The sequence below is a fragment of the Perca fluviatilis genome, unplaced genomic scaffold, assembly GCF_010015445.1.
Source record: "Perca fluviatilis unplaced genomic scaffold, GENO_Pfluv_1.0 PFLUV_unplaced_scaf_27, whole genome shotgun sequence".
NCBI lineage: Eukaryota > Metazoa > Chordata > Actinopteri > Perciformes > Percidae > Perca > Perca fluviatilis.
The window spans coordinates 14,782-42,291 of record NW_024375691.1 but is presented as its reverse complement, the minus strand read 5'-3'; the positions used below and the strand labels follow the sequence as shown (position 1 = coordinate 42,291).

Below are 27,510 nucleotides of genomic sequence, written 5' to 3'. Positions count from 1 at the left end.
TTATTATTTATCTCAGATCTCTTTGAGTTTTGGGACCAGTTATTATTTATCTCAGATCTCTTTGAGGTTTGGGACCAGTTATTATTTATCTCAGATCTCTGTGAGTTCTGGGACCAGTTATTATTAATCTCTTTTCTCTTTGAGTTTTGGGACCAGTTATTATTTATCTCTTTTCTCTTTGAGTTTTGGGACCAGTTATTATTGATCTCTGATCTCTTTGAGTTCTGGGACCAGTTATTATTTATCTCAGATCTCTTTGAGTTTCGGACCAGTTATTATTTATCTCAGATCTCTTTGAGTTTTGGGACCAGTTATTATTTATCTCAGATCTCTTTGAGTTTTGGGACCAGTTATTATTTATCTCAGATCTCTTTGAGGTTTGGGACCAGTTATTATTTATCTCAGATCTCTGTGAGTTCTGGGACCAGTTATTATTAATCTCTTTTCTCTTTGAGTTTTGGGACCAGTTATTATTTATCTCAGATCTCTTTGAGTTTTGGGACCAGTTATTATTTATCTCTGATCTCTTTGAGTTTTGGGACCAGTTATTATTTATCTCAGATCTCTTTGAGTTTTGGGACCAGTTATTATTTATCTCAGATCTCTTTGAGTTTTGGGACCAGTTATTATTAATCTCTTTTCTCTTTGAGTTTTGGGACCAGTTATTATTTATCTCAGATCTCTTTGAGTTTTGGGACCAGTTATTATTTATCTCAGATCTCTTTGAGTTTTGAGACCAGTTATTATTGATCTCTGATCTCTTTGAGTTCTGGACCAGTTATTATTTATCTCAGATCTCTTTGAGTTTTGGGACCAGTTATTATTTATCTTAGATCTCTTTGAGTTTTGGGACCAGTTATTATTTATCTCAGATCTCTTTGAGTTTTGGGACCAGTTATTATTTATCTCAGATCTCTTTGAGTTTTGGGACCAGTTATTATTTATCTCAGATCTCTTTGAGTTTTGGGACCAGTTATTATTTATCTCAGATCTCTTTGAGTTTTGGGACCAGTTATTATTTATCTCTTTTCTCTTTGAGTTTTGGGACCAGTTATTATTTATCTCAGATCTCTTTGAGTTTTGGGACCAGTTATTATTTATCTCAGATCTCTTTGAGTTTTGGGACCAGTTATTATTTATCTCAGATCTCTTTGAGTTTTGGGACCAGTTATTATTGATCTCTGATCTCTTTGAGTTCTGGACCAGTTATTATTTATCTCAGATCTCTTTGAGTTTTGGGACCAGTTATTATTTATCTCAGATCTCTTTGAGTTCTGGACCTTAATGGTCTGCTCTGGTGTCAGAGCTCCAACCGGTGGTCAGACAAACAACTGCACATCTATTCATGTCACCAACATGCTGTAGAAACAAAAATATGTATTAAAATATGTAAAATAAAAATATGTTGTAAATCACTAATGTCTGGAAAATAAAATAGTGTTCTGCAGTCAAAGACATGAATTAAACAGTTAGTTAACCAGCATTAAAATCATCAGTTCTTACAGAACGGAGGAGCACCAGGATCGGTTGTCTAGACGAATATGTATGTTTATTTTAAAACAACCACTAGTAGATTAAATGTTCACAAAGTAGGAGTAACAGCAAAATCTTTTTTCTGATACTTTGTGAGAAATTCTAAGATGTTACAGACTACTTGTTTCTATAATAGGCATACTGTCGTGGAAGTTTCCTTTGCAGCAGGGGGAAGAGTTTTCAGAGTTTAGTAAATTGAAACAAATAAGACAGACTGAGACTAAACACCAAGTTGGGTTTTTGTATTTTATTAAAAAATATATATTTGCAAATATAGGATCAACATGATTTCACAAAAGGCTGCAGCCCAGTGTGGAGTCAGTTTCTCAAATGAGTGAACAGAACACCAGGCTCATATGCATCTTCAGAGTGACAGCACACACGCACTTAGATTATTATGACGCTACAGTTCTTACAGGAAATCCGATACACGCGAAGACAATCAGAGAAATACAAGAGACATCTCGGAGTCATCTCACCTCCTCCTCCCTGTACCACTTTCACCCCCCAGTTACATCTTAACTGGCATGGGAAAACTAGAGATAGTTTTAGGGTGACCTTGTAGCACCTATCTGTTCAGACAAACAGCTCACATAATGTTCCAGACTGGACACCTCAGCAATTTAAGCAGAAACTGAGATAAACTGTCTTTCAATAATGTGAGAGAATTAAATTAGAAATAAAACATAAAAATACAAGGAATTATGCTTAAATGTAATTTTTGAAATTACAATACATAAATCACAATCATACTAGGCTAAATATAGGCTGGAAAAACGGCGGCAGGAAAAAGACGCAGAGATGTAAGACACCGTGTCTGTACCTTATGATGATATCACTACACCAAACGTAGATTTGCACTCTGGAGTTGGGCTGATGAACTCTGCCATGAGACCCTGAATATCAGATCATCCAAAATGTCTTTGTGGACGTGAAGCAGAACCATGTGTGAAAATCTACTCAGAGTGATAGTGCTACGGAGCCAGGTCTTCAGGCCACGAAGAGCTGAGAAAGACCTTTCAGAGTCAGCAGTAGACACCGTAAACAAAGGCACAAGTGGATCAGCTGTTCCACCTTGGTGAAGTCGTTGTGTGTGGCTGTGAGGCGTCCGATGCAATTTTCCTCGGAGCCACCATGTCAGGAGTAAGGATTGTCTCAGACGCGCAGCAGCTGACTTGTAAACAACTTAAATGTTACATATCATAGTCACGACCACGGTCAAAGAACTGTGTCCCTTCTACTCCCGCCACCTCATTACTAATCACTTCCAAACTACCAGCTGTATAGGTGATGAGCCAAAGTAGGCGGAGCTGAGACACCATATCCGTACCCTGATCACAAATTACCTGTGACAGACAGAAACAGGCAATATCATAATAAACCATAGTTAATTATATCAACAGAATATGGAAAAACATAAAATAGCATAAATGGCTCCAACAGTGAGTGTGCATGCATGCTATGCGTAGGCTGAATCACAGTCACATCAAGACAAATGTGATTGGCCAATACACACTGAAGATAAATTAAATTATTTTAAAATTACTAAAATGATCCCTCTCTTCACCCCACACCCCAAACATGACATACAAAATGTTGTGGAACAGAAACAACAACGATAGATATTTATAAGCTATAATTTTATTATCATCACAGTTTTAGAGCTTCGCCACCAGGGGGTGGTGCAGCACCATCACTTCCTGTGCCTATGCACAGGTATGTCAGTCTGGGATACACTTTACAGACTTAATGACATTTAACAACCAAATGAACTCCATCACACCTCAGCACACGCCTCATACGGGGACCAGAGAGAGTAGCAGCAGAAGACCAGGATCAGGGTTTATTTCAGGGGTCTGATCTGGTCTGATCTGTGTCTGTGTGTGTGTGTGTGTGTGTGTGTGTGTGTGTGTGTGTGTGTGTGTGTTCAAGTAAAGCTGTTTGTTTTAAATACAAACTTCTTAATTAAACTCCTGCCAAGAACACTGTCAGTCTTTAGCAAGTGTTGTTCCTATAGAAGCAAACACTTCTCTTTCTCACAGTTGTTAAAACTTGCACAAGAACTGATTTTTATTAAACAAGTATTTACTTGCTGTATTTCTTGTGGTTAAAATATTAATCACTGCATTACAACACATTGTTATGTTTCAGGTCTCTGTAAGTGGAGTTAAAGGTTAGTTTCTAGGACTGATGGGAACAACTATCTTTGAAATTGCTCCAGTATTCAATTCAACTTTATTTATACATTTAACAGGAGTTATTTTGGGACCCTTTCCAGATAGAGAAGGTCTAGACAACACAAGTCAATGCACCCAGCAGATTAAAAACCCAAATATTACAGCTGATGCTTTGACTCTGCTGAACAACAACAAACCAGAGATTGATCTTATTATTGTTTCTTACTGCTCTTTAATGTTTTATGTAAAGCACTTTGAATTGCCCTGCTGCAGAAATGTGCTATACAAATAAAGCTGCCTTGCCTTGCCTTGTCTTATGTATCATCAGGTCTGATACCAGTAAAGTCACATGAAGAAAGTTCAAGCACTCATTGTGAAATACTATTAGTTGTAGATCTATTGCCGGAAGAGCCTACCGGTGAAGTAGGAGCAAGAAGTAAAGAGAACAGAAGAAGAGAACAACAAAATGGCAGAGTTTGAGGTTAACATTGAACGCGATGATGAGTGGCTCAATTTTTAAATGTGAGTAGGTCACACTGTCAGCACCTGTGTTCCATATTATGCATTAAAATACAACATTTGCATATTGCTGTTCATTTAAGTTATGTTAATATTTAATGTTGTGACAGTCATTATTACTGTTATATTGCTGTATGAAGCATAGCATGTTCCTAGAAGTTTGATGAATATATTACAGTAGTTGTTGAGATAATTAGAAAAGGCTTATACAGTTGCCACATGTGTTTTAAATGGATTAAATAGATTTTTTTCCCATTATTGTATTGTGTAAAATACCAAGCTGTGGCCAAATTCTGAAATTAATGAAAATATGAAGACCCAAGGCAGTTGTATCTTTTAAAAGTATAGGGCATCTATAGAAGTATGTTCAACTGGATTGTACTATTACATTTTTTTTGTTAAAACGATATGGAGGATATTAGTAATACTTGTACCAATACTTTCTTGCGATAAAGTCAAATGTTTGCTATGAGAAAAATATTTGAAAGAACTGCCATTAATTATCTGTGGGACTTTGCAAGTCATTATGTTTTCACAAGAACCCCCAATTAAATTTATTTTTAATACAAATTTGATTGGGTAAACATTTTTTTTTATATTGGTACGCTAGACTCAGGTTTAATCAGAATATATTTTCTAATCAATCCAATCAAGCTGAAACAGCCCGAGAGGTGTGTATTGTCTGTGTCATAAGGGGGGAGGAGGATCCTTTCCAGCCACCATAGGACGTCGGGATGGTATTTGAAGGTGTGGAAGTCTTTAACGAGCCTAAGAATGGGCCTGCATCCATCACCTGTTTAAAATTGTCAGATGCATGTGGGGTTCTAGAATTGAGCAGAATAATTTGGACATTGTAAATATGCAGCACTGATAAGAGAACTTGAATGCTGTTGTTCATTGCACCCTCAGCAGATGAACTGTATTTACATTATGTGACATTCATACATTCTGGATCTTTTTTCAATGGATTTGGCAATGAAGTCGTCTCCAAAGTCGATCATTTTTGTCAGTGCACTCAGGATCAGAGTGTTGCCATCATCACTGATGTCGATTTCATCACTGTAGTTCTTCACAGGAAATATGCAGTTCACTGGGATTCCCACTGCTGCGCTGAAGTCGTATACCTGAGTGTTAAACAATTTGAGTTATTGTGTTTTCTGTGCTCATATACTGAAAATATTTGGACTACAGAGTTAAAACTTTAGTGCGTAACTTTTTGATATTAATGAATGTCCATTACATTTAAGCCATTGCTAAATGAGTTGATACAAAGGTAATTAAAGCTGCAAGCAGTGTTGAACGGGCCTAAAGCAATTAATACAATTTTAAATTAAATCCTGAAACAAACAGGATGTCAGTGGAGCGTGGCAAAAACCGTTGTAATGTGATTGCACTTTTAAGTCCCAGTTAAAAGTCGAGCTGCTGCGTTCTAGACTAACTGTAACCGACGAAGGGATGACTGATCCAATCCAACATACAATGAGTTACAGTAGTGTAAATGGGACGTAATCAATGCATGTACTGTATGTATAGGGGGGTGGCTCAGTATAACATGTAGACCACACATATGTTTCATGTAAATCGGATGATGTTTGTCAGGCTGATTTCCTGTTGCCAACAGGGGGCGCTATAACCAAAAGTCAATATTGGCCTGTAGATGTCCTCAAGCTAGGACTCTTGTCAATTGTGAGAAATGTTTGGCAGCTTTCTCATGCTTTTAATGACTTTACATCAATGAAGTCTTGGGATGACACAGACCGAATTTGAAGTCGGTCGGATGAGATCTGTAGGAGGAGTTTGTTAAAGTATAGCACATATAGTTTTAGGTCTACTTCCTGTTGCCTGTTGGAAAGCCTGTCCACGCCCCCTGCAGGTGGAAAAAAAAAATCTATATCTTAAAACTGCACTTTCATATGTCTCTTTGTAGCTTTGCCTATTTAAAGCTAATGTACTTGCACTTACTACTTGTTGTCTGGAGTTTGAACCTTTAGTAGTAGAGTTGAAAGCACTTAATTGTAAGTCGCTTTGGATAAAAGCATCAGCTAAATGACATGTAATGTAATGTAATGTAATGTAATGTAATGGACGGTGATATTGCAGTCTGATGTCAGTTGAGTGAGCAGCACTGCGCTTTGATGTTTGTTTAGAGAGGCAGCAGACTTTTTCCTTATTCTTTTTCTTTATTCTGTCTGGTTTGTGCGTTTGTGAGGAAAACGTGAGTATTGAACATGTGGAGTTTGCTGTGTGACCACATGCAGGAACAATATATGTGTTAGTTTAACTGTATAGATTAACTATTTAGATCGAAGTTATGGCAGGAGTTGTCATGAAAGCCTTATTTTCCTTTCTCCATGGCACACTCATTAGGGTCTACTTAGCTACTTATTCCCGTTAATATGTGATGATGTCAATTTCTATCACATTTTGTGTGTGCTTTGAGTGTTTATATGTTAAAGTTAACTTCTATAATATAGTGTAGGAGGTTATTGAGAATTGAATCTCAATTGCTGTGCTCTGTAGGCTATGTGCATTTAATCATCTCGTGATATATTCATCGCTCCATGTCTGTAGACTATTTGTAACTTTGGTAACAGCTACAGCTAATATTTGATCATTTTAAGTTTAAAGCTGCTGCTTTCTGTTCAGTTAGTAACTATATTAACCACTGTTGATTCCAATACTGTTCATAACTATTAGTATATTTCCTTTATTATTGACATCATTATAATGCAGCTGAGATTGCTGTTCTTTTTGTATTTATCTTTGTTTCTTGTAGACCACAAACACAAACACCAACTCACAATACCAATGCAACTCCAAATAAACTAAATTAACCAGACATACTTCCTCTGGAGATTCTTTGACTGGAGTCTTGTCCATATCTGCCGCCTCAACCAGTTATCATTTATTTAAAAAATGTGATATGTTATCATATTAACATATCACATTTTTCACCAGGCCTGATGCGTGTCCAAAGTTTGGTGAGTTTTAGAGTATGATAAGGTCCCCAAAAAGGCGATTCATTGCGCAAAAAAAATAAATAAAATCCTTCAGTTTCAATAGGGCCGTTGCCGCTGTCGGCGTTCAGGCCCTAATTGGCTCCACAAAACTCTCTCTGTGTTTCTCAGGCCCTGTTTACACGATGACGCTCTCGGGTGAAAACGAAAAAATATTTTATCGGATGTGCCTTTCGTTTATACGGCGACGGCGTTTTTGGGGCTTAAAAACGCAAAAAAGTGAAACCACCCTCCAGAGTGGAAATCTTAAAAACGCTCCAGCGTGGCGTTACCGTCTAAAGGGTAAAAACACAAAAGTCTGCCGACAGAGGTGTGGAGAGAGACGAGAAAAAGGCGTCTGTTGTTACGGAGTAGGCTACAGAAATTATAGGCTCCTGTTAGAATTTCAATGTGATGGCTCAATATTTAAATGATTTCAACAATGTGGATAAGGTTGTTATAGTTCGATGACGATATGTAGGCTATTCATTAGAGCCAGAGCAGGCGACAACGTTACGGATGAAGAGAGAGAGAGAGAGAGAGAGAGTGGCAGCAGCCAGCGGGCAGAGGAGGGTCTGCTTCAGCCTCCTCTGGCCGCTGCCTCTCGCTCTCAAGCAGCGGCTGAAGGGCCGCGAGGATCAGGGTATTGGTAGTGCTCCCGTGGGTGCTGTGTTGGGGCTCAGGGTATTGGGTGCTTTTTGTTGTTTTTTGGTTTTTTTTTTTGTTTTGTTGTCTAGTTTTTTCCGTTTTGGCGGTTTGCCGTGGGTGCGCTGTGCTCGGTTTTAGTGCTCCCTGGGTGCTTGTGTTCGGTGTTGTCCCGTGGGTGCTGTGCTGTGGTCGGGGTTGGTAGTGCTCCCGTGGGTGCTGTGCTTGCTCAGGGTGTTGGTGGTGCTCCCGGGGTGCTGTGCTGTGGCTCAGGGTGTTGGTAGTGCTCCCGTGGGTGCTGTGGCTCAGGTGGTAGTGTTCTTTCATTTGGTGTTTTGTCTGTGGGTTGTGGGTGCGTGGTGGTGGGCAGGGTGTTGGTAGTGCCCGTGGGTGCTGTGCTGTGGCTCAGGGTGTTGGTGGTGCTCCCGTGGGTGCTGTGCTGTGGCTCAGGGTGTTGGTAGTGCTCCCGTGGGTGCTGTGCTGTGGCTCAGGGTATTGGTGGTGCTCCCGTGGGTGCTGTGCTGTGGCTCAGGGTGTTGGTGGTGCTCCCGTGGGTGCTGTGGCTCAGGGTGTTGGTAGTGCTCCCGTGGGTGCTGTTGTTCATTTGTAGTGCTCCGTGGTGCTGTGTCAGGTTTGGTAGTGCTCCCGTGGGTGCTGTGGCTCAGTATTGGTTGTGGTGTTATTGGTGCTCCCGTGGGTGCTGTGCTGGGGCTCAGGGTATTGGTGGTGCTCCCGTGGGTGCTGTGCTGGGGCTCAGGGTATTGTTAGTGCTCCCGTGGGTGCTGTGTTGTGGCTTATCACGGTCAACTGTGCCGGTCATCATCAGACAAACATGCAGCTCCACCTCCTCGTCTGTCCAGACGAGCTTTGTTGTTCGCTTTGGCATGTTTTGGTTTCGCTGAGAGAAGTAGAAGGAAGGTTCTACGCAGGTGGGTGCCTTGGTGGTGTTGTGTGGCAGTGCCACCTAGTCACCTGGAGTGCACACTACATCGAATTTCACACACTTTTGCGTCACCCAACCCGGTCTCACGGCAGTTCCTGTAAATGTCCACGTTTTTCTTAATCTATTGATATGTGTTCACGGAGACGTTTTTCTCGTTTTTTACGTGTAACTGTCACGTTATTTTTTACGTGTAAATTTCACATTATTTTCGCGAAAGAAGAAAACACGCCGAGGCGCCTAAAAGGTTGCTCCATAAGCCGGGGGGCCGCGAGCGGCCCCGCTGGGGACCCGCCGCAGGGCGGCGCGAAAGGAGCGCTCCATAAGCCGGAGAGCCAGCGAGACGGCTGCAAGGCGGCCCGCTGGGGACGCCCACAATAACGGGATGGTGGAGGTTGGGTTTAGGAAAAAACCTACGGGGAAAGGGCGCCTTAAACACCGGAGAAAGGGCGCCTTAAACGCCGGAAAAAGGTTGCCTTAAACGCCGGAAAAAGGGCGCCTTAAACGCCGGGGAAAGGGCGCCTTAAACACCGGAGAAAGGGCGCCTTAAACGCTCGGGAAAGGGCGCCTTAAACGCCGGAAAAAGGGCGCCTTAAACGCCGGGAAAGGGCGCCTTAAACGGCGGAGACAGGGCGCCTTAAACGGCGGAGACAGGGCGCCTTAAACGCCGGGAGACGCGCCACAGTAACACGCGGGACAAAATGCCACAAGCAGGGACGCCATCCCCGGGAAACAAAGCGCTGCACACGGGACGCGATCCCCGCTCGCCCGGGTGAAAGTCCCGTGTTGTTTGACCCATCCACCACCCGACCAACCTCCCTACGCGGATTTTCGGCTTTTTATATCACTCCCTACCATTTCATTCAGTGGCCACGAAATATGCTTCCCATTGAAATACATTACTTCACATTTTCGTGTTGTCCACCACGTAAAACACGACAAAAACGTCTCCGTGAACACGTATTAATAGATTCAACGCCACTTTTGCGTTTTCTCTTCAGATCGTTTCCGTGTAAACATAGCCTCAGTATGAATATGTTCAGCAGATTGTGGCGCCCGGTGACTTTCCTCTAGAAAATCGAGTGAACATAACCTCTTCTGAAGAGTGCGGACTGACGGAACTGGGACGGAGTAGGGACGCAGACATTCCGCAGTCAGTGGAAATTGGATCAATGTAAGCAGGACGTTCCGACGTGTAAGGTGAGCGTATTGTGTCACTTCCGGTGTTCCCGTGTTACAAACGCTAGTTTGCTGCTCCGGCAAAAACGTACTCAACTCTGCTTTATTGTTTAAATTAGCGGCTATTTGCCTGCATTGCATTTGAATTACAATTGTTTTACTCAAGCACTTATACTTAGCTTCACTTACAGTGACTGACTCGCTGAATTTACAATTGTTAAAACGCTGTTAGCTAATTTACCTTAGCCATTAGCAATGGCTACTTCCTCTCCCTCTCCTGCTCTCTCTTGCTCTGTGTGTCAAATGTTTAGCTATTCCTCCTTTAGTTATAATGATACATGTAATAAATGTAGTATATTCGCTGCTCTGGAGGCAAGGCTTAGTGAGTTTGAGGCACGGCTCCGCACCATGGAATCAGAGTCGTATAGCTAGCCAGCACCATGTAGTTAATGCGGGCCAACATACTGTAGCTTCTGTAGCATCTGCTAGCTGTCCCCCGGCAGACCCCGAGCAGCCGGGCGAGTGGGTGACTGTCCGAGGGAAGCGTAGCGTTAGATCTAAACCAGGGAGTGCACATGATGACGGTCGCTCTAAACCGGAGCGTCTTCGCCTTTCTAACAGTTTCTCCCTACTCAGCGATACACCCGCTGAGAAGCCAACTCTGGTTATTGGGAGCTCTATACTGCGATATGTGAAGCCAGCTGCCCCAGCGGCTACAGTAGGCCTACCTATGGTCATATGTGTCCCCGGGGCTGGAGCGGGCGATATAGAAACCCATCTAAAGCTGCTGGCAAAAAAGAACCGTAAATACAATAAGATCATACTTCACGTACAGTGCCTTGGAAAGTATTCCCCTTACTTTTCGACCTTTGCCACATTTCCCAAAATAAATATAAACAGTAATTTTTGTGAGAATCAACAAGTCAAATATGGTGACAAATTTATTGATATTCATTTTAAACAAATAAAAATAAAAAGGCGTCAAATTATTCCCCTTAAGTATATGTAGCACCTATTATTGACGAAGTTCCTTCTTAACGAGGTATGTACATTTTCACATCTTTTTTTCATATTATTTGTAAATATTGTTTTTTTAATGTTATCTTTTGCAGTACTTTTTATTTTTTTAATATTGCTGGCAATATTCACCATGTTGTGGGGATGGTGTGTTAGGTTTTTAAAAATACTTTTGCATTGTTGCCAAAAGTTTTGGTTTCATCTGCCACACTCTTCCCTTTGGTGTGTTCCCAGTGCTTTTGCAATTTAACTTTTATGATATTTTAAGAATCTTCTTGCTCTCCATAATTTGTGCAGTTACTGTATGGGTCCTTGCAGATATTTTATCTATTGTATGTGAGGGTTGATTGTAGTGGTATACTCTTCATTAAAGTTGCAGTGTTATTTGATCATTTACTTTCCACAGCGGGTGCTTTGTGTCTCTGGTTTACACGGCCGGACATCCAAGCGGTTTATCGAGACTGATTACACACAGCAGATTTATTTATCATCATTGTTAGTAAATTGGATATCAGGACACTGAACTTCTAGAGAGTGCTGCTGAAGTAAAGGGCTGAATAATTTTGCACCCTTTCAGTTTTTTTTGTTAAAAAGTTAAATAGCAATGAATTTCATATTTAATGGACCCACTTGTTGTTGATTCTTCCAAAAATTACAGTTTTATATTTTATGTTGAGGCCTGAGTGGCAAAGGTCGAAACGTTCAAAGACGCAAGGCACTGTAGGTGGTAATGGTCGTGAAATCAGAGATCACTAAAATTAATGTTGAGTCACTTTGTGCATACGCAAAGACAATGTCGGACTCAGTAGTGTTCTCTGGACCCCTGCCAAACCTGACCAGTGATGAAATGTACAGCCGTACGTCATCCTTCCACCGCTGGTTGTCGCGGTGGGGCCCAGCTAATGATGTGGGCTATGTGAATAACTGGAGGGCGTTCTGGGGAAAGCCTGGTCTGATTAGGAGAGATGGCATTCATCCCACCTGGGACGGTGCCGCTCTCATATCAAAAAATCTGAGTTTATCGGTCATAAACCATGACAACCCAAGTTTGATATTAGTAATCAGAGGTGCAGTACAATGCGCTCCTCTGTGCTTCCGTTGGAGCAGTCGCCCACTCATAGTCTAATAAGCACGGTGTCTGTCCCCCGGCTCAGATCGGTTAAATCAAAGGTAAACAAAAGAGGAGCTATACTTAACAACCTAATTGGAATTAAAACAACTGCAACGATAGAACAAAATAGGAAAATTAGATGGACTATTAAATATTAGATTAGTCTTCTAAAGCAGTATTGGTAAACGATTTGATATCAGATAATAAAATTGATTTATTTTGTCTTACTGAAACCTGGCTGGGCCATGAAGAATATGTTAGTCTAAATGAAGCCACTCCTCCCAGTCATATTAATACTCAAATTCCTAGAGGCTCAGGCCGAGGAGGGGGAGTTGCAGCCATCTTTGACTCAAGCCTGTTCATTAATCCTAAACCTAAACTAAATTATAACTCATTTGAAAGTCTTGTTCTTAATCTTCAACATCCAAAATGGAAAACATTACAGCCAATTATATTTGTTGTTATTTACAGGGCTCCAGGTCCGTATTCTGAATTTTTATCTGAATTCTCAGAGTTTTTGTCATGTTTAGTCCTTAAATCTGACAAAGTACGTATTGTAGGTGATTTTAATATCCATGTGGACGTTGACAATGATAGCCTTAGTACTGCTTTCAACTCATTACTGGATTCAATCGGTGGTCCGAGTGTGCACAAGGCGTACGCACTGTTTTAACCACACCCCTCGACCTTGTGCTGGCATATGGTATTGAAATTGAGGATTTAATAATATTTCCGCAGAATTCGGTATTATCAGATCATTCTTTAATGCGCGAATTCTTACTACCTGACCATACTAAACTAGATAATAGCTTCTACACTAGATGCCTATCTGACAGTGCTAAGCAGCTAAATTTAAGGAAGATATTCCAACAGCATTTGACTCTATGTCATGCCTTAACATAACAGAGGACCTCTATGTTAACCTAAGTCCCTCTCAAATTGATACATTTGTAGATGGTGCTACGACTTGCCTACGGACGACCTTAGACTCTGTTGCTCCCCTAAAAAAGAAGACGATAAAGCAAAGGAAACTAGCACCTTGGTATAACTCCCAAACTCGCAAATTAAAACAAATCTTGCGAAACCTAGAAAGTAAGTGGCGTTCCAAAAAAGTGGAAGAATCTCGTTTGGATTGGAAAGAAAGTCTCAAAACCTATAGGAAGGCCCTAAGAAAGGCCAGATCAGACTATTACTCTTCCCTAAAAGAAGAAAATAAGAACAACCCAAGGTTTCTTTTCAGCACTGTCGCCAGGCTGACAGATAGTCAAAGCTCTACTGAGCCATCTATTCCTCTAGCTCTGAGTAGTGATGACTTCATGAGCTTCTTTAATGATAAAATTATAACAATTAGAGATCAAATTCATCACCTTTTGCCCTTAACTTCTAACAGTTCATCTTTAAATACAGGACTGCTAGAAAGAATGACTAGACCTGACATATACTTAGACTGCTTTTATCCTATAGACCTCCAACAATTAATGTTAAAGATATCCTCAGCTAAGCCATCTACCTGTCTCTTAGACCCCATCCCAACTAGACTACTCAAAGAAGCGTTACCCGTGGTAAACACCTCACTACTAGATATGATCAATATGTCCTTATTAACAGGTTATGTACCGCAGTCATTTAAAATAGCTGTGATAAAACCTCTTCTGAAAAAACCCACCCTAGATCCTGAGGTCTTAGCAAACTATAGACCTATATCTAACCTTCCCATTCTATCCAAGATCTAAGCTGGTTTAGGTCCTATTTCTCTGAGCGATCCCAATTTGTTAACATTAACGATAAACCCTCCAAGCACGCTAAAGTTAGCCATGGCGTTCCTCAAGGCTCAGTGCTTGGACCAATTCTATTTTCCTTATATATGCTTCCTCTAGGTAATATTATTAGGAAACACTCAATTAACTTTCACTGTTACGCAGAAGACACCCAATTATATCTGTCAATTAAGCCAGACGAAAGTGGTCAGTTAGCTAAACTTCAAGCGTGTATTAAAGATATAAAATCCTGGATGACCCACAATTTTCTGATGTCAAACTCAAACAAAACTGAAGTTATTGTCCAATCCAATCCAACGTTATTTATAGAGCGCATTTCACAGATTAAAAAAACCAACAAAGCGCTTTACAAGGTACATACAAACATACATTGGGTAAAGAAAATACAGCATGACATGAGGAGAGACGAGGAGAAAAAGGCAACTCCCAGACTATGCCCCCACTAGGAGCACAGTTTGGGAACAGGAAAAAAACACCTCAGCAACATATAAGCACATAACCAATACAAGGGCACACAAGACACGCAGTGGGGGAGGGGAGTTTTGGGGTGCATGGGGTAGGGGGGTGTTGGGGTGCAGGTAGTCAGACAGCAGACAGCTGGTCCTGCAGCCAAACAAAGGCGCTGGTCACAGAGCCGCCCGCCTGACTGGTGGTAGAAGCGGAGAAGGCGCTGGATGGGGGGTGGGAGGGTGATTGCCTATCTGTATATATGTAAGAGTTTGTGTGTGTGTAGGCCTGAGTAGTCAAGCTACGTCTGGCCCCCGTAATCTGGTTTACTCATTGTGATGGGACCAACGCACCTCTGAACTTCATTATCCAAAGATATAGCTACTCTGGGTGGTATTGCCCTGGCCTCCAGCACTACTGTCAGAAATTTAGGAGTTATTTTTGATCAGGATATATCCTTCAACGCCCACTTAAAACAAACCTCAAGAACAGCCTTTTTCAATATTCGTAACATTGCCAAAATTAGGAATATCCTGTCCCAAAACAATGCTGAAAAACTAGTCCATGCATTAGTTACTTCTAGACTAGACTACTGCAATTCCTTACTATCAGGTTGCTCCAGCTGATCCAGAATGCTGCAGCACGTGTTCTGACGAGAACTAAGAGAAGAGATCATATTTTTCCTGTATTAGCTTCTCTGCATTGGCTTCCTGTGAAATCTAGGATCAAATTCAAAATCCTCCTCCTGACCTACAAAGCTCTAAATGGTCAAGCACCATCATTACTAGAAGAGCTCTTAGTACCTTATTGTCCTAGTAGAGCACTGCGCTCCCAGAATGCAGAGTTACTTGGGGTTTCTTAGAGTCTCTAAAAGTAGACTGGGGGCCAGAGCCTTCAGCTATCAGGCTCCTCTCCTGTGGAACCAGCTCCCAATTTGGGTTCGAGGTTTTCAGTTTAATTTGGGTAAACTGAAAACTTTATCCTCTTTGATAAAGCTTATAGTTAGAGAGTGAGGAGTTGCAGCATCCACCTAACCCGGCCCACCTGCTTCTCTTCGTACTCATCAGTTTTATTTATTATATAATTAATAATATAGCGAGATTAGAGGGAGGCAGGCCAGTACAGCCCGATCCGGTTGGGGAGAGTTCTAGCCCGACCAGGCACCTCTCTTTAACCTGCCTCTCTTAGTTATGCTATTATAATTCTAGACTGCCGGGGAAGTTCCTTCCTTCCTATGACACACTGAGCTGCTCTCTCATCTCTACTTGTTACTTTTGTACACATCCTGTCCCAGAAATGCTTGTTACTAGCTACTACCTAGCTCTGGGGAGTTTACTCCCCGGAGTCCTTATGTTTCTTCTTCGCAGAGCTATGCTATTCTCTGCAATTCCCGGCCGCATCCTGCTGCGTCCTGCTGCGTCCTGCTGCGTCCTGCTGCATCCTGCTGCATCCTGCTGCGTCCTGCTGCATCCTGCTGCGTCCTGCTGCGTCCTGCTGCATCCGGCTGCATCCTGCTGCGTCCTGCTGCGTCCTGCTGCATCCTGCTGCATCCTGCTGCGTCCTTGGCTCGCCCCGCAGCATCCACCCATGCTCTGCAGCGCCACGTTACATCCCGCAACCCTGCTGTGATGTTCCTATGCACAGAGTAGTCAGGATCCGGTATAGGAGACTGCACTACTCAGTATGATACGATGTGCCCTGCTATGACATGAACTTCCACGATGACCTTCGAAGTCACTGTTCCATTATCTTTAATGTGACTATTATTTGCCACTGTTCATCACACCCCCAACCGGCCCCGTCAGACACCGCCTACCAGGAGTCTGGGTCTGCCGAGGTTTCTTCCTAAAAGGAGTTTTTCCTCGCCACTGCTAATGCTTGCTCTTGAAGGAATTACTGTAATTGTTGGGGTTTTGGAATTTATAGAGTGTGGTCTAGACCTACTCTATCTGTAAAGTGTCTCGAGATAACTCTGTTATGATTTGATACTATAAATAAAATTGAATTGAAATTGAATTGAAGAGTCCATCATATTTTTTAATCCTCCGTGTCTTCTTGGTTACTAGTAAATGTGTGGAGGAGGGGCAGAAAGGGGAGGGGTTGCATCATCTGGACGCGCACCAAAATTGTTGTCATTACTTAGAATTCCTTATGGGGGCAACAGAAAGACAGAAACTCACCTTTTTCTTCAGGTGTTTGCTCTTGTACACATTCTTGAGATCCTTTGCAGTTTCAGGACAGGCTAAATCAATGTGGGTGCCTATTGCCATTTGGGGAATCCCTGCAGACAGAAACACACTCAGTATTTTAGCTTTTTCAGGACGTTACTGTTTATTAAATCAAACAAACAACTGAACAATCTGTTGGTCAGACAAGGAAATTTGTAATTTGTAAAAAACTATATATATATATATATATATATATATATATATATATAACCTCATGATGGCAGGGACTCATCACCGACGTAGAGGACGCTGGCCTGGTTATTCACCCGCTTCTCTGTCTGCTATTCATCTGCTATTCGTCTGCTATTCTCTTGTGTTTGTGTTCGGCTGTACCCCCTACCTCTGGACAGCCTCTGTACCTCTGGACAGTCTCTCTGCTGGTTCCCGAGGGCGGGCTCCTTGACCGGACTCTTGCCGTCCGGTTAGCGCCGCTAGCTAGCTGCCCCCGTTCACCAAACGCGGGCGGCAAATCCTAGCTGCTTCGCGCGGCTAACCCGATTGCTGACCTCCTCCTCATAGGCAACCTCCACCAGATGCGAGCGACGCCAAGACTAGACATTCCTCTCCTTCGGTCATGCTGTGGATCATTTTGGGCAATCACCTCATTCATCCATCTCCACCTCCCACCTCTGTGCTCCTAGCCCACGGCTAACCACTATCACGGAGCTCTCCGTCCCTCCGCTCGGCATCATGATCAAATATTCAACTCTGCAACTGGTCCAATTTGTCAACTACTCCATTCCATCCTGCATCCCAGTCATCAAACAGCTCGGACTTCTACGGCCGCGCGTTACATCCACAGAAGCTCGCCGCAAGTTTGTTTTCTTCCACCACGGACAATCCATTCCATCCATCTGGTCACCTGCACGCTCTGTTGCACCTGTCCCACGTCATCTGAATGCTTCACCCACTGGTTCACATAGGGCTGAACGCATCATCAGGCTACACAGAAAACCCGGACCGGGACTACAGTGCTTTCCCCTCACATCCACGCACTCAATCATACTCTCCAATCATTTGCTAATCGGCTCACTGTCCCCCCTCAACTGCAATACCCCCACACCCCAACGACCACACGACTGCTAACCGGACAACCTCAGATCTCTCCAGCCTGCCCCCATCCCACCACCCTCTCACCATGCCAACTTTGCCCTCCTCAACACCCGATCGGCCTCAACAATAAAAGCCCCTGCCCTCCATGAACTAATCCTCGACAACACTCTTGACTTCCTTCTGCTCACCGAAACCTGGCAACAACCCAACGACTTCTTCTCCCTCAACCAAGCATCCCCCTGGCTACAACTACATCTGCAAACCCCCCCCCTCCCACCGTGGGTGGCCTCCCGGCCATTATTTTCAATCAGAACTTCCGGATCACAGAACTCACCCTCCCCTCAGTATCATCGTTTGAATATGGCCTTCAAAACTCTTTCCTCCATGACAGTCATCCTCATTTACCGGCCACCTAAACCAAATCCCTCCTTCCTCCTCTGATTTTACTGAACTCCTCACACTAGCCTCATCTCTCTCTCCACGTCTGCTACTCGGTCCGGACTTAAACATCCACATGGACTCCCCACATGCAAGCTCTCATCAGAATTCAAAATTTTACTGGATAACTTCTCTCTCACCCAACATGTCACATTCCCCACCCATGAAAAGGTCACATCCTCGACCTTGGTCTGCTCCACCAACCAACCAGTGCTCGACCTCCATCCATGCCTCTTTCCCTCTCTGATCACAAACTGATACGGTTCACCATCCCTTCTCTCAACCCCCCCCCCCCCCGCCTCCGAGAAATCACCTTCCGCAACCTCAAATCTATCAATCCCCACCATCTCTCTGACCTGCTCTCCACCACTCTCCACCTGGACTCAACCCTCACCTCACCCGATGACCTCACAGACCACCTCAACTCCACCTTGTCTACCTCCCTCAACACCCTGGCCCCCCTCAAAACAAAACTCTCAACTTTTAACACCTCTTCACCCTGGTACACACCTGCACTCCGGAAAATGAAACAAACTGGCCGCCAACTTGAACGTCTGACAAAGAAATCATCCCTCACAGTCCATCATGTAGCCTATAAATCCCATCTCATCGCCTACAAAGATGCCCTTTGCTGCCACGCCAATCTGCCTACCTCTCCACCATCCTCACCGACCCCTGCCAAAACCCCCAGAACCCTCTTCTCCACATTGAACAACCTCATCAAGCCTCGGACCAACAGCCTCCTTACCTCTACTTCGGATCTCTGCAACTCATTCCTCCACTTTTTCACTGACAAAATCAATCTCATTTACAAATCCCTATCCCCTGTATCTGACCTTCCAGGATCTACTCCAGCACCTACCTTGGACCCTCCTCTCTCCATCCCTCCAGACCTCCCGACCCCCCCTCTCCACACTTCCTCCTCTCCCAGTTTAACCCAGTCACTCCTCCTGAAATTCCCCAAACTCATCAGCTCTTCCAAACCCACTACCTGCTCCCTTGACCCCCCCCCTACTCCCACTTCTGAAGTCCTGCCTCCCGGTCCTATGCCCCTACCCTCACTAACCTCTTCAACTCCTCACTGTCCCTTGGAACTGTCCCTCTGCTTTCAAAACTGCGCTGTCACCCCAATCCTTAAAAACCTGGTCTGGATCCCTCCTCTCTCAACAACTACCGCCCAATATCCAACCTCCCTTTCTGTCTAAAACCCTGGAACGCATAGCCTCATACAACTACAAACCCATCTTCTTGCCAATAACCTATTCGGAACCTCTCCAATCTGGTTTCCCGACACAGCACAGAAACCGCTCTCCTCAAAGTCCTCACGACCACCTCACCTTTGCTGGCAGCGGACAGGGTTCCCTCAACATCCTCATCCTCCTCGACCTGAGTGCAGCCTTCGATACTGTGAGCCATAACATCCTGCTCACAAGACTCCAAGCCACTAGACTCCAGTACTGCACTCAGCTGGCTCCACTCTCTACCTTTCCAACAGATCCCATTTCATCTCTTTTCCACAACCACACCTCTGCCACAGCCACAGTCACTCAAGGTGTTCCCCAAGGCTTCCCTGTACCTGTGGCCTCCTCTTCATCATCTACATCCTCCCTCTTGGTCAGATACTCCGCCACTTCAACCTGGATTCATTCTATGCTGAGAGCTGCACCCAGATCTACCTCAGCACCAAATCCCCCACCAATCCTCCCCTCTCCCACATCAACTCCTGTCTGTCAGCTATTAAAACCTGGATGCCACAACTTGCTTCCTCAAACTCAACAGCGACAAAACAGAATTCCTTCTGATCGGCTCCAAATCCACACTCAGCAAAACCAATAACCCCACTCTCACCATCGACGGCACCATTGTCTCCCCATCTCCCCAGGCCCAGCCCAACCTTGGCGTTATCTTTGATTCCACCCTCTCCCTTGAGCCTCACATCCGTCAAGTCATTAAAACCTCCTTCTTTCACCTCCGCACACATCGCCAAATCAGACCCTCTCTACACCCCCGCTGCTGAAAGACTCATTCACGCCTTCATCTCCTCCCGACTGGACTACTGCAACTCACTTCTCCCCGGCATCAGCTCTACCAACATCAACCGACTCCAAGCTGGTCCAGAACTCAGCCGCCCGCCTCATTACCTGCGCCAAATCCTGGCACCACATCACTCCAGTCCTAAAACAACTCCACTGGCTTCCCATTTCCCACCGGATCACCTACCACAAAATCCCTGGTCCTCACCTATAAAGCCCTCCACCATCTGGCCCCACACCCCTCACTGACCTCCTCTCCCCTTACCAACCCTCCCGGTCCCTCAAGATCCACCTCAGCGGTCTCCTCTCCATCCAAAAGTCCAACCTTCCCGCGTTTTGGGGACGAGCCTTCTCCAGAGCAGCTCCCAGGCTCTGGAACTCCCCCCCAAAAGAGATCCGCACCTCTGAGTCCCTCACCATCTTCCAGTCCCGCCTCAAGACCCATCTCTTCACCTCAGCCTACCCACAGTCCACCTGCCCCCCTCCCTTTTTCATCTGTATCTTGTTTTGTTCTACTTGTTTTGTTTGTCGTTTTGTTTTGTTATGTTTTTATAATCTACCCTGCCCTGTAAAGCGACTTTGGAGTCCATGAAAAGCTCATATAAATTCAATTTATTATTATTATTATTATTATTATTATATATATATATATAAATGAGGTCCCTGGTCAACACAGACCCAAATCTTCTCAGTTGTTGCTACTGTCATATGCTGCACTGTCTCTCCATGTGGCACATTATGTTTGGCACATTGTATGGGTCACTTCTTATATCATAACAAGGTAATACAATGTGTAATCAAGTGATGACTGATTAACAGTCAGCTAATGTAAATACTAAATGCCCTAATACCTGTTGATACTACAAAGTAGGCCTATAGGCTCCTAACCTTGCAGTTTTGCACATATCATGTAAGACTCAATTTCTCCATTTTTTTTTGCACAAAACTCTCCAGAAAGTGCCATTTAATGGTTTATTTTTCAAAATAATCTTTTATATATATGTATATATATATATATATATATATATATATATATATATATATATATATATATACATATATATAAAGTCTGTACAAGAACTCACTAAAATACAAACATTACGCAAGAAAAAGCATAAATCTGATCTGAACTTGACTTCTGTAAACGTTGAACTCTTTGATCAGAACTCGAAGAACTCCTAACCCATCCCTGTGGTGGAGCATGGTGCAGGCAACATCATATAATATGGGGGGGGAGGGGTGTCTTCTCAGTGGCTGGAACTGGGAAAAGAACTAAGAACTGAGGAAAAGATTGATGCAGACAAAAACAGAGAGGTCCTTGAATAAGACGTTCAGAGCACCCTCATCTCTTAGCAGGACAATGTCTGAATGGCTTCGGGACAAGTCTCCGACTCTCCTTGAGAGGCCCAGCCAAAGCCAGGACCTTAACCTGATACAACATCTGTAGAGAGACCTGAAGATGGAGGTTGACAGATGCTTCCCATCCAATCTGAAGGAGTTTGAGAGGATCTACCAGGAAGAATGGCATAAACTGTCCAAATCCAAGGGTGCAAAGCTTGAAGCTCTACCCAAGAAGACTCAAAGCTGTAATTACTGTACAAGGGGCTTCTACAAAGTACTGAATAACAGGTCTGAATACTTCCTTAAAGTTTTTGATATTTAATAAAGTAGATTTTTTTTTAAATAAACCAACACAATAACGTGCAAAAAGTAAACAGTTTCAATACTTTCTGAAGCCAAGTATATTATATTCTTACCCAGGTCACTGGCTAACTCTCTGATTTCTGCCATTTTCTTCAGAACTGAGTCTGGAATTTCCGCCGCATTAGCAGAAAGCACACAAACCAGAACATGAACTTTGTCTTCTGGAGATGGACGAGGGTTATAGCCTGGATCACCATCAGAGAGTGAAGATGCAGGGTTGAACTGGAACACAATTAAATAATGACATGTTAAAATAAACTGTGTTGTCAAAATGCATAAGAACACATAGAACAAAATAAACACAAATGTGTACGTATCAGCTTCAGAAGGGAAACACTTCACACATCTTACTCTGCTAGTTTCAGACCAAAGCAGTTATTTTGAAGCGGCCACTTGTGCAAATGCTCTTGCACCCTCATGAGCGTCTTAAAATGAGGGGGGGTCAGGTGCATTGCCATCTCGTGGCAGCAGAATGTGGTTGCTCAATTGACCAACTAAAAAGCGCAGTATTTTCCTGAGCATTATGCACTCTACTTCTACTTCTATTCCTATTTGAAAAAAAACAAAACAATAAAAACTCTAATAGCAAGTATGATAACTCAGCCTTTTTTGGTGGCATTTCTCAGATTCTTGGGCGTATGTCAGAGAATTTGCACACAGCACAACACCGGCCCTTATATAGTGTTTACTGTAAACATCATGATCAAGTGGGATTTAACAGACAGGACACCTGAGTAAAAGCAGATCTACATTGTTAAGAATGTCTGATGCATCTGGAGTTGACTTTCTTATTTTTCTCTAACAGGAAATAAGGAGTATGTTGCTGCATGAGGTCCAGGGCTGGACTGGCCATCTGGCATACCGGGCATTTTCCCGGTGGGCCGACGAACTTTTGGGCCGAATTGTCGATATGAATAGGCCTCTTTTTTTTTTTTTTGGGCCGCGCCGACCCACAAAGAACTCACAGCGGCCCATTGGTTAATTTTCTTTATTGACACTGGCCTGACCCAATCAAATCCAGGAACCCCCTTCCCCATTCCGGGCCGCAAATTTACGAATCCCACCATGGCCATGCCTCCCGGCCCTGAGACATGAGCTGTAATAGTTATGCTGGAAGTTTAGCATTCATGTTAAATTGGACAAACGACCACCAAGTGCAAGGGAGGTTCAGAGAAATTATAGGAGAAAAAGATTAAGAATTCCTCAAAATGTACCGATATTTCTGACAAGTGTGGGTCTGTAGTAGCTGCTTCAACGTCAGCATTACCTGAAGCCGAGGAGGAGGAGGAAGAGAGGTGGCTGGATATACAGAGAAGCAGAAACAACATCATGACAGGGAAGAAGCCGAGTGACCATGACAGGGCCATGGGAGCGAGTGAGGAAAAGATGGAAGAGAGAGTAGATGACGATGTGGTAAGGAGTAGGCAAATTAACAGGGACTCTCAGGGAGGGAGGGAGGCTGTGTGTGTGTGTGTGTGTGTGTGTGTGTGTGTGTGTGTGTGTGTGTGTGCACGTGCATTATTTGCGCCTCACGTCATAACGACAACAAGCAGTTTGGCTGTAACATTAAAGTTAGTGGCTGTCTGGTAACCTAACTGTTTAAGCTTACATTGAAAATGCTAGCGGTTAGCCTGTTGGCTAGCTGAAAAGTCTGTGTGATCTATAAAATCAGTGATGATACAAGCATCAGTGTTCCTTGAATGGCTTAATTAGCTTCTCTTGTATTGGTGCTCTTTTCCAGGGCATATACTACTCTCAGCTTTATTGTAGCTTTTGGGAAGGGTTATAGTTATGGTTATTGTATTTAGCAAACACTTGTGTCCAGAAAATTAGTAATAAAAACAATAATGACAATACAATATAAAATATCAATAATAAAAAATAACAAAAATACCATAAATATACAAATCATAACTCTAAGAATGAATGAATTATTTAAGTGTAAGATCAACAGATAAGTCTAGAGACCCCTCTTGAAGGATCCAAAACTATCACATGAACGCTGAACGCTAGGCAACTCATGTCATAGAATACACGCATATTTTAAGAGGACTGTCTGCGTAGAATTTGTCTGACCAATCACGGTGGGTGTGGACCGCCTGGGCCAAAAAATACCAGGACCAATTTTTTGTCTCAGTCCTGATGAGGTCTAATGAAAGTTCTAGCAAGTGTACATGAAATGAATCAGTTATTGTCAGTAAATATTTTACTGATAAGTTCAATATCAACATTCTGTGACCTGTCTGCAGCACTGTGATGTATGTCTGGCAATATGAGACTGAAAGTTTAATAATGTCCCAGTTATACCTTGTATCCCTCCTTCACATGTCCTTTCAGGGCCAGTTTGATGTCGTCAACACGAACTCCATCCCCTTTCTCCAGACCCATGATGTCATTGAAGATGAAAGGATAATATGTCTTTGACTTTCCTCCTCCTTTTATTATTTTATGAGTTTCATACTGTAACACAAAAACATTAAAGGTTTATGTTAATCACAATGATGCCATCTACAGACTTTGGGTTCTGCAGTGTTTATTTTGTAAAACATCCCTGGATGCATCAATATTAATCATGTTTTATGTTTATCTCAAATTCCAGATCAGTTTGGGTAATAAATTGGGGTTTGGTGTCTTGCTTAGGGACACGTTGACATGTGTTCGATTCCTGGTGGGGGAAAACTAAACAAAAATTAGTATATCTCATAGGTCACTGTTAGGCCTACGTGAAACTTTAGCCACAAAAACATCCCTGTGACGGTCCTGGCAGCATTCCTAACAGTTAAGTTTAGCCTCTAAAAGGTAAATTTAGTCACCAAAACAACTAATTGAGATTAGAAAAAAGATTGTGGTTTGGGTTAAAACAGGAGCTCTCTTAAGTAGTTCTCCCGAGATACGAACACCCTAGATGGGCGAAAGTCTTGGGTTTTCTCCCTAACCTCTTCCAGGGACATGAACTCTGCTCCCTGGCCTGAAAGCCCTACAGTGTGTTTTAGGACCCACACATCCACCCAGACCTCCTCTCTATGAGGATGTTTGCGCTAGGTACTCTGGTGGTAAAATAAGAGTGACATGTGTCATGAACACATGTCACTGAACACATGACACTGTCATGACACATGAACGCTAACTCTAACCCTAACCCTAACATTTACTAAAAGAAGTATTATGTCATAAACGTTTATGACTTGATTATAATGTTTATTCAATTCAATTTCAATTCAATTTCAATTCAATTGTCAATTTTATTTATAGTGTCAAATCATAACAGGAATTATCTCAGGACACTTTACAGATAGAGTAGGTCTAGACCACACTCTATAATTTACAAGGACCCAACAATTCCAGTGATTCCCCCAAGAGCAAGCAAACCTGCTGGTTTGGAGGTTTTAACATGAAAATTTATATTGAAATCTAAAGTTTTCTTACTCTTGTGGTGAAACTTTTGTCAGAGGTAGTTGAACTGGCTGCAGCAGGAATAGTCATTCTGTCTCGTAGGACGTTGCTGACAGAGTTGATGAAGCTGGACTTTCCAGCTCCGACTGGTCCGCACAGAAGGATTCGGATGTGTTTAATGTCGTTGTTTTCAGGCTCATAATCCTTCACATACTGGAGATCCCTCTCTTTGTCTCTGTTATTTTTTTTTAGATTAAAATATAAACTTGTTACATCTAAATAAACCAACAAACAAGAAAAAGAAACATTGGACCCATTGGTTTGCAGAAATAGTATGTAGGTGAACATCAAGAAAAAAATATCAGATGAAAATTAATAATTGCAAAAGAGTGATAATAATAGTCAGGGTCAAATAATAAATTATGTAAATCCAGAAGAAAGTTGAGGCGTTAAATTGTAAACCACAAGTTTGTATATGAAATGAAATGTATATGCTGTTTGAGGTGAAGGCAGATTACATCTTGGTGGAAGCGTCACTCAGAGGATAAAAGGGTCTTGTAAATTTTTAGGAGAAGCCATTTAATGTAAGTCAATGTTTTTAATAACTTTTAATGTAAGTTCAAGTTTAATGTAGTGAAGGATTTTTTTGGTGTCACATGAGAGTTGTTAGAATCACAGGTGGATCATTGAACCTGGTTGTCATAGGAGTCATCACATGACAACCAGGTGCACTAATTCAGCAGCTTTCTTCAGGAGGCAGTTTGTCCTGCCTCCAAATAAAGCATTTTTTTCTGAGGTGGGAGGAGAAGTTGTGTTTCTGACAGATAAGTTGTCTTGATTTGAGGTGCTGCTGTGCCTGTCTCTGAAGACCAGGCAGGTTGGCAGGTTAAAGGTCTCCTGAGGTAGCCTAGAAATCTAGACGCACCCTAGTGGCAGCAAATTTAATTTGCAGCCAGGGGGGTCTAGGCGAGCTGAAAAAACAAAACTTTGGTCAGGCCAATCACATTGTGTATAGAGTCGGTTGGCGGGGCTTATGGCTGCTGCTGCTGCTGCTGCTGGGAACAGCGGACTTCTGGAAGACTTGGAGTTCAGCTTTTCTTTGATAAAAGAACAAAGAATGGCACTTAAATCTTAAAAAAGGAATATGTGTTCGGAGTTTTGCCGACCGGATATGGCAAAGTTTAATCTATCAACTAGCTCCGCTACCTTCTTCGTTGCTCTGCCTGGTTGTAGCGCTATCCTATTGGTGCAGAGAGAATTTGAAAGACAACCGTTTATCCCGCCCCTCGGATCGAGCCCTGTCAATGGTGAGTTCCCAGACCCAATATCTGGATGTGGGACTGGCTTGTCAGGCTACTCCTGAGGACTTTTCTAGTATCTATGGAGCTGTGAGAGTGGGTCCCTCTTTTGTTTATGCCACGAACACACTAGTGCCATGATACACAGTCCTGGTTAAAGACTGTGGTAAAGTCTGGGGTCATTTAGGTTGAATGACAGAGACACCCATCACAGTCTTTAGTTTATTTACTGCTAGTCTTCCTGGGGTCCACACAAATAATAAAGTGAACTCACCCCCAGACTATTTTCCTCCATGGATCCTTCAAAGCTGAAAAGGAAATTGTATAAATATTTAAGAAATAAGCAAATATTTGAATGGACAAACCAATAATGGTTTTACTAAAAGTGTGATGTTCAGTAATAAACTTAATATCTTACTGGGAGAAGGCGGTGGGGTGGGTTTTTCTGAAAGAAAAACATTTAGGAGACATGTAAATACTCTCACACGGGTTAATGCACTCAGATATGCACAAGTACAACAGTTGATTCACAACCTGTCGAAAAAACAAAAGTAAAACAAAAAGTACCAAAACACAGAGGCGAAAGCACACATTATATATAATATGTATTATAATAAAACGTTCCACCAGCCTGCAGGCGGGCTCAGTCGACATTTTGTCTTTTAGAGGTTGTAGGGTGTTAACGCTAGAATGATTTTGGTATCATGCGAAAAATGAAGATGTAGAGAATCCGTTGGTACTAACAATGTCATGCTAAGATGTTGGGAAATGTTAGGATAAATTATAGCTACAGAAAAACTGACATGGCCATTTCAAAAAGAATCCCTTTAACTCTGACCTACAGATATCTGAATGAAGATGGGTTTACAGATGTTAATAAGATAATAACTTACTGGGAGTCGGCTGTGGCTGTGCTTGATGATGATGATGATGATGATATTCTAGAAACATTTATAAAATAGGATAACAAAAAAACATACAATAGGATAAAATAAATGAATGGACAGTTATAGTACATGGA

At 42.7% G+C, this 27,510-nt stretch overlaps 1 protein-coding gene across 1 annotated transcript; it reads right to left on the bottom strand.

The window, feature by feature from the left end:
* Positions 1-3,154: 3,154 nt before the first annotated feature.
* LOC120555210 (interferon-induced protein 44-like) lies at positions 3,155-27,143 on the bottom strand. Its single transcript, XM_039793894.1, has 8 exons — positions 27,110-27,143; positions 26,908-26,934; positions 26,764-26,797; positions 25,225-25,426; positions 24,106-24,258; positions 21,852-22,020; positions 16,523-16,623; positions 3,155-5,353 (listed from the first exon to the last, which is right to left on the bottom strand). The coding sequence occupies exons 1-8, from the start codon at positions 27,141-27,143 to the stop codon at positions 5,153-5,155; spliced, it is 921 nt and encodes a 306-aa protein (XP_039649828.1). The 3' UTR covers positions 3,155-5,152.
* Positions 27,144-27,510: the final 367 nt, after the last annotated feature.